Source organism: Alosa pseudoharengus, unplaced genomic scaffold (assembly GCF_046254945.1).
Source record: "Alosa pseudoharengus isolate Yale_2024_CS ecotype anadromous, Long Island Sound unplaced genomic scaffold, YU_APseudo_1.1 YU_APseudo_1.1_scf_15, whole genome shotgun sequence".
In the NCBI taxonomy this organism is placed as follows: Eukaryota; Metazoa; Chordata; class Actinopteri; order Clupeiformes; family Clupeidae; genus Alosa; species Alosa pseudoharengus.
The window spans coordinates 22512991-22523682 of record NW_027468620.1 but is presented as its reverse complement, the minus strand read 5'-3'; the positions used below and the strand labels follow the sequence as shown (position 1 = coordinate 22523682).

General features: G+C 44.0%; 1 protein-coding gene across 3 annotated transcripts in view; it reads left to right on the top strand.

Annotated features, from left to right (window-relative positions):
• Positions 1-522: 522 nt before the first annotated feature.
• Positions 523-10692, top strand: part of map4k3b (mitogen-activated protein kinase kinase kinase kinase 3b) — a 22206-nt gene continuing 12036 nt past the window's right edge. For all 3 annotated transcript variants that reach the window (XM_076285925.1, XM_076285926.1, XM_076285924.1), the window contains exons 1-11: positions 523-739; positions 4252-4309; positions 5773-5863; positions 6001-6065; positions 6279-6334; positions 6436-6483; positions 6978-7020; positions 7464-7536; positions 8039-8170; positions 8296-8358; positions 10574-10655. In XM_076285925.1, coding sequence (XP_076142040.1) covers positions 641-739; positions 4252-4309; positions 5773-5863; positions 6001-6065; positions 6279-6334; positions 6436-6483; positions 6978-7020; positions 7464-7536; positions 8039-8170; positions 8296-8358; positions 10574-10655 — 810 coding nt within the window. In that variant the 5' untranslated portion in view covers positions 523-640. The remainder of the gene's footprint in view (positions 740-4251; positions 4310-5772; positions 5864-6000; positions 6066-6278; positions 6335-6435; positions 6484-6977; positions 7021-7463; positions 7537-8038; positions 8171-8295; positions 8359-10573; positions 10656-10692) is intronic.

The following is a 10692-nucleotide window of genomic DNA, read 5'->3' as shown; positions in this document are numbered from 1 at the left end:
GACATTGCCAGGTCAGGTGGAGCCTCCCATGCATTCCCAGTGTTGACTCACACATACAAATACAGACACCTGTTAGTTCACACCTACAATTGCACCTGTGTCATGCTAGCCTGCCATTCAGCATGGTGTGATGGTTTACTTGCAATATTTTACACAAATACCTAGTGTAGCCTATGCATGTATTTGTCTCAAGACGTTTCATACATTCCTTGTGGTCTTATTCTATGTATCTGGCTATATAATAAGTCATTACTATGACAGGCTGCTATGTGTGTTCTTGAACATTCCATACAACAATTATGCGATCTGCGACCATGTAGCCTTCGTTGGGTAAAAAAATGTAGCCTAACTAACCTAACGTTATTTTCAGACATCATTTCAAAATGCATTCAGAGAATATTCAAATGTACTGTTTGTGAATGATAACCCAACAAAACCATCGCTGTGTATTTCCGATAGAGGGGCTGTCAACGTGAACTGCCAGCGTCCTCACGCAGGCGTACTGCGTAGCGGAGGCCATGTTAAAGTTTAGTGAAGACTGGACGTGATTCTCTGACGCCCTGTGTTTCTGCGTTCGTTTACGACAGTTTTATAATATCGGCGTTTTTAAAACAATCCGATCCTAGGGATCGGGCTTCGGATGATGAATACCAGTCTGGACTTGTCTCGACGGAACCCGCAAGAAGATTTTGAGCTCATTCAGAGAATCGGGAGTGGAACGTATGGAGATGTGTACAAGGTAGCCTAGCTATCTGCAGCAGCTAGCTGGCAATTTTGGTGTTATTCGGGGTAGAACACAAAACGGCAACACGTAGCTCGTTTTTCATTTTTGTGCCATTCGTTTCTGATTGACTCGCGAACAGTATTGGTCTGTAAAAACAAGTACGCAGTTGCTAAAATTTGCTTGTTAGCTAAATCCGTGGCTGCTATTGCCTTATGCGTAACATAGGCTAGCACACTGGAGGAGGATTTCTGGTCTTAACTTCTTATCGTTATAGCAGATTGATCGATATAATCTCACTGCTGTTGTGTTTGTGATAAACAGGATGACGCAGTCGTTGTTGCGTCTGCTGCGCAGTCTGTGCGCTTATGTGTACGAGTGTGTGTCTTTGTTGCATATTGCGTGTCTTGGTGGTAACAGGGTAGTCTTTATGCTCCGTCAAATGTCCTCAGTTAGTCTGCGGCTGCATTTCCACAACAAACCAGGCCCTGCGCAATTCCTCCCGTCTCTCGACCAGCGGAGCTGACAGAAAAAAATGCCCGATTTCAAGTTATGCCATAGTAAACGCCTCCTTCATATCCCAAACAAGCAATTAGATAGGCTAATTGCCGAGCACACTCAAGTTGGGAGGAGACATGTCTTCTATGCAGTTACCATGTAACTGCATGTTGAGCATTTGCAACATTGTATCACACAGAGCGCCCACAGCGAATATTTTGTGGAATGCGTAGAGTGGGTTATTTTCGTTCGGAAGTGGTTGGCCCTCACCCATTTTGGAGGTGTAGCATTTAGGGGATTTCTTGAAGCTAGGACTGTTTATGTACACACGTGTTTACTTATGTGTATGTTTTTACTATTGTTGTTGTTGTTGTTATTATTATTTTCAGATAGAAAACGACTGGTGTGTGTGTGTGCAAGTTTGAAACTATTGTGTATAGGCGTTGGAGTATGGTTAGTATGTAGTACTATTTTTTATTTTTCTTACTGGTGTGTGTGTGAGAGGGGGTGAGATAAAGCGATTGTTAGTAGTGAGTGCTCTTGTGTGTAGGACATCTTGTGTGAGGATGGTGTGTGTGTGTGTGTGTGTGTGTGTGTGTGTGTGTGTGTGTGTGTAGCTAGCATTCAATAGAGTATAAGGCATGAGTAGGGCAGATAACGGCTGGCAGCATTTGCTGTGGAAAACTAGAGCGTGTACCAACTTCCCAAGTATGTCTCACTGCTTCTCCAACTTCCTCTGGGGAAAGGAAGTAGCCAAACATGAGGATATCAGAGAGACAGAGTGAGAAAAAGTGTGGGGTGTGTGTGTGTGTGTGTGTGTGTGTGTGTGTGTGTGTGTTAGCTCTGTCCATCCTGTTTGCTTCTGATTGTTCGCTTTTCCTCCACTGCTTCCTTGGTCATTAGCAGTTCAATTGAATGTGTGTGCGTGTGTGTGTGTGTCAGACAACAGCTGGACCAGTATTAGAATGGAATGTCCACTTTTGGACAGATTTTCCGTTGAAATGGTGTTAAATGGGTTTAGCAGTTTGGGAAGAGAGACAAGCTGAGCGGGAAATATTGAGAGAGACGAGAGAGAGAGAGAGGAAGATAGAGATAGAGAGAGAGAGAGAGAGAGAGAGAGAGAGAGAGAGACGACCCAGTTTCATGGCTTCTGAGCAGACAGAAGAGCAAAGGCCAGTAGTTTTAAAAACAGCTTTCAATCGCACTGTTGCTTTTCCACCAATTTCACTCCATTTTAAATGAATGCAGTGGTGTGTACGTGTCTATCTCTCTGAGAGAGAGAGAGAGAGAGAGAGAGAGAGAGAGAGAGAGAGAGAAAAAAAAAAAATATATATATATATATATGCATGCCATATTGCTGATGGAGAGGCCCATGACGTTGTGTGTGTGGAGGGGGCAAGTGCATCCATCGTCTGGGCTGGTCTTTGACAGTGAGGATTTTACACACAGTAGTGTTAATGACATCAGACTTATGGGATGGGTCAGCTGTAAATATCCACCCAATCACAATTGTTTTCTAACAAGCATATGGCACACCATTAATGTCCACACCTATCTCATAAACACACCACACACACACACATTTAGAGAGACCCACACACACTCGCCCACAGAACTGCCAGGCTGCCCACAGAGGTGAATGTGTAAAATGACATGTGATCCAGTGGAATCATCTATTGACACACGTCTGTTGTTCTTTTTCTGTTTGTGTGTGTGTGTGTGTGTGTGTGTGTGTGCATAAAGAGAGAGAGGTCTAATTGAATTTGTAGTATTTATGATCGGACACATCTTTGTAATACAATGACACAGTATATCTCTCCCTGGCTCTGGCAGATGACATCAGTTCTCCAAGTCAAGTCTTCTCTGTTTGACAGCCAGTCAACATGGACATTCAGAGGATTCTTTGTTTCTGTGTGTGTGTGTGTGTGTGTGTGTGTGTGTGTGTGTGCGCGTGTGCGTGTGCGCGAGCGAGCGAGCGAGCAATGCCAAAGGAGTGGCTGTCATGCCCCTTTTGATTCCCTCCCCTCTCTCTCATCACCATGCAGATTGTCTTATCTCACTCGGAGTATGCTTGTTATGTTGTGTGTGTGTGTGTGTGTGTGCGCAAACATCCGTGACTAAGAGCAGGGATTATACGTGTATTTATACTCGTATTTATGTTTGTGTTTATACTCGTGCATTTTTTTGACTTCTTGTGTGTGCCTCATTCAGCCTGGCAGTGACATCTGATCTCAATTTCCAATCAAACTCTCACAAGACCTCAATCAGCTTCTCTGTAAGTTAGTTAGCCTGACAAACTTCATATTGAGAGAGAGCGGGACACTGAGAGAGAGACAGAGATGGAGAGAGATGCGGAAATGGACACTAGACTGTGAAATACTACGGCGCTCAAGAGCAGAATGGCAAGAATGCATGTTCCATGGTGTTGCTTTATTCATCTTTGTATCTTCTAGATTTATTTTTTTACTTTATAAACATGCATCTACAGTATATCCACTGATAATGCATACCTGCACATAGCGGATGTTAAGCGAACAGAATGAAGAGCCTGTGTTTATCTGTGTGTGTGGACTCGCTGCGGTGGGCTATTTTTGCCTCGCTCCTATCTGCCTGCCATACCATAGGGCCAGTCACACGAGGAGAGGTTAAGTGGAAGGTGGTGGGAGGCAAGGCGTCCAGGGCGCTGTCAGTCGGCCAGTGTTTCCATCAGCGCTGTCTCCGATAATCAATGGCGTGTGTGCGTGTGCGTGTGCGTGCGTGTGTGTGTGTGTGTGTGTGTGTGTGTAATGGAAGGCCCTGACTGACTGGCCCTGGTACCAGGGCTGTGGCGCTGGCTGCTGCTCCTGCTGCTGGGGCCAGGGTGCTTGTTGTTTTGTTTTTGTTTTGTTTAGTGGGGGGATGGATGGATGGGTGGGTGGCAGGGGCGGTGGGGGTGTCGGTTGGGGGCACAGGCTTTCAGACGGGCTTGGTGCTCTTAAATTGTTTCTGAGTTATCTCACCCGTGTATCTCTGTGTCTGTCTGTCCCTCTCAGGCTCGAAATGTCAGCACAGGAGAGCTGGCTGCCATTAAAGTCATCAAGCTGGAGCCAGGTAAGGAGTTCACATGATGCATTATTGTCCCCAAATACTCACTACTCTACATCTCTCTTTCCCCATCTCCTCTCTTTCTTGTCCTCTCAAACCAGGGATTGGCCCGCCAAGCATTTCATTTACAGTAGTTATCAGGCTGCTCGCTATTTTTTTCCTGCGATAGAGACGACATTGGTTAGCTTAACTGCAAACTGCTTTTCACTCTCCTTAGATAAAGTTTACAATGTCAATGTCAAAACATCATGTTAAATAGAGATAACATCATGTTAAACAAAGTTAACACTTAGTTATCTCCTTTGCAGCAGATCTAACGTGAACATTATGCAATCCATTTAATTGGGAATGCGTCTGCACTCACGAGAGGGAGAGAGAGCCGCAGGTTCCAGCTGGCTTGTGATTGTTGATAATTGATATCTCCTTCTTATAAGAAAGTTTTAAAAGGAAATCATGAAGGCAACAGTAGTTCCCACTACTGACCATTTAAAAACTGTGAGAGGGCCCAGCCGTAGGTACAGCACTAGCCATAGCGGAGCAGGCAGAAGATCATTGAGAAATAAACGTGAATTAAAGCGACTGTCTTAAAGCGACAGTGCACAATTTATACATTTGTTAAACAGCATAAAATTAGCAGTATTTTTAAGCAATTAATATTTTAAAACAAATACTTTTCATACTAAATTATAGGCTATAAAAAATGTATTTTTTTATGCGTGTGTCGTGGGGGGGGGGGGTTGTTGTGCGGCCCGCCGGCCAATTTTCAAAACCCAATGTGGCCCTTGAGCCAAAAAGTTTGCCCACCCCTGTCTCAAACCCATCTCCTATTTTCTCCTTTCAAGCTCTCCTCTCTTCTCTTCTCTTCTCTTCTCTTCTCTTCTCTTCTCTTCTCTTCTCTTCTCTATCTCCTCCACTTCTCCCCTTAGTTCTCCTATTATGCTGCTCCATTGGCACCTGTGTGAATTTCTCTGGCGCGTAGCTGGAAGTGGTTGATTAAATCAAGTCATTCCGCTAATCTCCTCAGCCATGCTCACTCATACACAACAGAAAGGAGGGGGGGGGGGTGGCAGAGGTTGAGGGTTAATGATTAACCAGGGACGGATGCCACGGTGCCAGTGTGGAAACAGGTGGTTAAACACACTCGACCGGATCATAGTGTGTGAAAACATTACAACGAGTTCAACAGACCATTACAACGTGTTAGGGTTTGGTTATGCATGTAATTATAGGGCAGCCTGGGTGAAGTTTAAATGTGTCTGTGTGTGTCTGTGTGTGTTAGAGAGAGAGATTCTTATCTGTAATGGTCTGGTTGCTCTCCTGCTTATTTTAAAAAACTCTGCTCAGGTTGACCCCCTCTCGGTTCACTTTCACGTGCAGTTTATCGCCTCAGTCCTCCGGCCGATTGAGTCATGCCTAAATCGGATTCATTTTAATTGTTTGTTGAATGGATTTGACTCGTTGCTTTGCAGGCGAGGACTTTGCCGTGGTGCAGCAGGAGATTATCATGATGAAGGACTGCAAGCACTCCAACATTGTGGCCTACTTCGGCAGCTATCTCAGGTCTGGATTCCATAGCCCCACATCTCCTGCACTCTTGTAGGCCTCGGGCTACATAAGCCAGAGTCTCTTAAGTGTTTATGCAGCAGGCTCAGCACGGGCAGCACGTGACGGCCCTTGTCTTGTCTTGTGTTTTCCAGGAGGGAAAAATTATGGATCTGCATGGAGCATTGTGGAGGAGGATCCCTACAGGATATTTACCATGGTGCGAACAAGGATGCCACTGTTCCCCAAAACCAGTCTTATGCATGAACTTGAAGACACAAATAGATACACACACACACACACACACACACACACAGATACAGACTTCTCCATGCCCACACAGATGCAAATGATATGGCCTGGAACATACATTTTTATGTTTTTATTTTTATCTTGCATCCACCCATTATTATTTGTTCTTTTTCTTCCACAGTGACGGGGCCTTTGTTAGAATCCCAAATTGCTTACGTGTGTCGGGAAACCCTACAGGTAACGTCCTCTCCTACAGCTCCTCTGCCATCATACCCTGCCATTAAATGTTGTGACAGTAACATTTACGTTTTCCAAACGTGTGTGTCTGTGTGTTCTAGGGGTTGTACTATCTCCACAACAAGGGCAAAATGCACAGGGACATAAAGGTATGTCAACCTCAGCATGGCATTTTCTCCATTCGTGCTCATTGCTTAAAAACACAAAAGTTGAAAGTTGAAGTGGCAGCTAACACTGACATTTGATACCTATAAAGCCTAATCAAAAAAGGGTTGTTCCTCCGCACTTCTGAATTCCAGTCTGGTGCTTCACACAAAAGGACCGATCATATAGAAAGGGAGAAGGATCACCGGAGTGAACAGACTTGGGTTTTTAGTTGTTTTTTCATTGTGATGCACAGCAGACTAACGTTTTGATGGGTGTCTATACCATCTTCATCAGTCCATGAAACAACCGAAACCCAACTCTGTGTGCGCAGGTGATCCATCTCCGTCTCTATATAATGCATTATGTTCCTAAGTGGATTATAGCGCTGAGCGCAGACTTTTGGTACCTTGGTCTGTCAGTTTAACTGCTGGAATGTTTGTTATATTTCTTATGCATCTGTGTGATCTTTATGAATGTTTTCTCTGTTTTTTATTAGGGAGCAAATATCCTGTTAACAGACAATGGATATGTGAAACTAGGTAAGTGTATGTCATTGTGCTGGCCTTCAGAATATGCCTACCTCATTAAGCCCCATCTGTCTGTCTGTTGGTTTGTTTGTGTGTGTGTGTGTGTCTGTGTGTGTGTGTGTGTGTGTGTGTCTGTGTGTGTGTGTGTATGTGTGCGTATGTATCTGATAAGTTGTCATTATGTGTAATATGATTATCTATCCTGTATGTGTGTATGCATACGTTTATGTCTGGGTGCCAATCTGTCCTTACGTTGGTCTGGTCATCGTCTTATCTGCCTGTCTGCGCGTGTATACTCTATCTGCTTATCTGTGTGTCCCTTATCTTTCTCTCATGCGTCTCCATCGGCCTGTCTGTCTTTCCACCTCTATTGGTCCACCTATACTTGTCCCTGCCACCATGTCCGTCTCTGTAGCGTCCTTTTCTAATTTTGACCTCCGTGTCCTTTTCTCCAGCTGACTTTGGGGTCTCGGCCCAGATCTCGGCCACGCTGGCCAAGAGGAAGTCCTTCATCGGCACGCCCTACTGGTAATCTCCTGCCCTTCTGCTCTCCTCCACCAATGGGATTCGTTGCATAACCTATTTCAGTGGCCCTTGTAATCTGTGTTTAGCAATCCTGCTGCCTGCTAGTGTTTGTTATGGGTTTAGGGGTTTTATGTAAATACAGGTGCGTAGATGTGCATGTTGTTGTGGTAGTTTTTGTTTTTTTTCAGAAGAAAGTCAGTGCAGTATTGGATTTTTAAGGGATTGTTTTAACAAGTCTGTGGCCTTGAGCTGCACTTGCGTCAGTTTTCTTGATTAATCCCACAGGCCTTTCTGGCACGTGGGTATTTGAAACCCAACCACAGAGCCATAAATTATCTCATAACTTTATGAACTGCTTCATATGCTCTTTCTCTCTCTTTTTGCATCTTTTCTCTTTCTATCTTTTCTCATATATGGCTCTTTCTACCTCCATCTCTCTCTCTATCCCTATTCTTGTGTCTATCCCTCTCTCCATCATTCCCAATCTCCCCCCCCCCCCCTGTAGGATGGCTCCAGAGGTGGCTGCTGTGGAGAGGAAAGGGGGTTATAATCAGCTGTGTGATATCTGGGCTGTGGGGATCACCGCCATCGAACTGGCTGAGCTGCAGCCTCCCATGTTCGAGCTGCACCCAATGAGGTGGGTGAAGGCCCGTTCCGTGCACCTCAGGCTGCCAAGAGCTGTGGTTGGTTTCCAGAACATTCTTTAAGAAAGCTGCTTTTTTTGCTCACGCTCACGCTTGCCCTCCCCTGTCTCTCTTTCAGGGCTCTGTTCCTGATGAGTAAGAGCAATTTTGTACCACCCAAACTGAAGGATAAAGTGAAATGGTAAGAACTGTGTGTGTGTGTGTGTGTGTGTGTGTGTCTGTGTGTGTGTGTGTGTGTGTGTGTGTGTGTGTCTGTGTGTCTGTGTGTCTGTGTGTCTGTGTGTTTGTGTGTGTGTGTGTGTGTGTCTGTTTGTGTGTGTATTTGTGTGTGTGTCTGTGTGTGTGTCTCTGTTTGTGTGTGTGTGTGTGTGTGTGTGTGTGCGTGGGTGCATGCATGCTTGTGTTGATGTGTTGTGTTTGATATAAGAAGTTGTGGAAATCCGACAGGCTCGTCTGTGCTATTTTCTCCCTCTTTCACACTTTATCAGGAAGGATATTTCATTTCCTTGTTGAAGTGTAAGAACACAAAGCTTGTACCGTGTGGTTTCAGACACGATGTTAGAACAAAGCAGCCGAATGAGGGATTACCTAACCCACTCAACTATGCTTAGTGCAAGGAAATAGCGTAGAGAAAGGTGCAGTGACCCTTCGATGACCTGTCAACTGAAATGGTCCCCTGAAGTTTCAGGGTGTCAGGAGTGTCCGGCTTTCCACGTTCTATACATTACACAGGTATACATTACATGTATTCATTTAGCAGATGTTTTCATCCAAAGTGACTTGCAAAATGAGGAATAACATTCAAGTTACAAACTCTTTGAAATTCTTGACCGTTTGAAAAATGTAAATTGAGCCCTTTGAAAGTGAAAAATAGATATAAATAATCATGGGTCATACTGGAACAGCTTGGTATGAGTCATTAGGTTGCAGAATTATATTTGAGAAATAAATCGTTGAGAAACATAAAGATCACTACAAATTGTATCTGCTTTATTGATGGTTTTTGATGATTAGCCCTTGTCAATCGTTCACACAGTCAGCCGTCTGCTGCTGTTTCTGCCCCCCTGAAACCTCCTCCTGGGGACGGAGCCTTTGTGGTTCTCTCTGGCACTCCAGAAATTGTCTTCCCGCTTGGCCTCCTCCCTGTCTCCAACCTCTGGCCTCAAGACTCTCTCCTTTTCTCCTTTGTCTTTCAGTCCTTCTGAACCTAAACATAATTGGGGAACAATTTATTAAAATTCAATGCTGAACCATTTTGATGTTTTGAATGTGAGCCTTTGAAATGTAGCCTATCCCACGCTTCCACAAAGAGGCATATTGAACTAATGTTTAGGCTACATGTTTTTTGCATGGGTAGGCTATATTGTTGTTTGGTGATTTAGCCTACTCCTTTACTACACCCTCTTCTGAGCAAACAAGGCATATAGGTTTATCATGTAGGGTAATTGCTCTTTCTTACATTAAATAACTTTAATTTATCCTCTCCACTTGTCCCTGTGTTCATTCTGCCGTGCTGCTAGGCAGCAGGCTAAGAACCAGCAGAACCACATTAAAATCAGATCACCAGAAATCAAAGTCCGAAAATCAATTTATCAACAAATCTGAGACCAGCCAACTTCCACACAGGCTCTGGTTAAATGCATCATTCAATGGAATCTTTGTGAAAGGTGGTAAATAATGTCATTATTTTCAGTTACACGTTCAGCTTAAATTTAGATATTTGACATTAATAAAGGAGTCAACTATCCAAAATATATTTATATGTTGTGCTGATATTTGGCGGCACACATCTACACCAAGATGAGCTGAAAAAGTTGTACTCATAATATCTGTTCTGGGTTGGCAGGTCTGCAAAGTGCTTGAATTGATATATTTTCTGTTAGAAAAAGAACGAGACTGCATACCGTACTTTCACTTTAACTCCGCAAAGTTGGGAAGTGTTCACACTCTCAAGTCATTCTCTTTTTAATTGTTGTTGGTAAGGGCTAAGCTGCACCGGGCGCATAACTGAAGCGTTCCATTCGCGTTGCGTCTGCTGCAACAAATAGCTTCCACTGTAATCAGTGGAAGTAGCTACACCAGATGTGGTAGCGGCACATATATTCGAAAAAAAATATAAAATGTATTTTACGCGTTGTGAACGGAGCGCTTCAGTTACGCGCCGGTTGTAGCTTCCCTGTAAGCTTCTATAAAGCATTCACATAGTTCTCATTATAAAAATTCTCTGTTGTAACAGTACCTAACTTTGATCCGTGTCAAACCCTGTGGTGTTTGGTCCTTGAATTTATTTACCTTTAGAAGTTTACCTGGAAAGTCAATGAAAAGTCCTAAAATGTAATGTTTTAGAAGGTGTGGGAAATCTGTATGTGCTCACAATCACTTTCATCTTTCCCAAGGACCAATAATTTCCACCACTTTGTCAAAGTGGCCCTCACTAAAAACCCCAAGAAGCGTCCCACGGCGGAGAAAATACTGCAGGTGATCCCTTTTTGCCCAATCTCACCTATATCCCGGT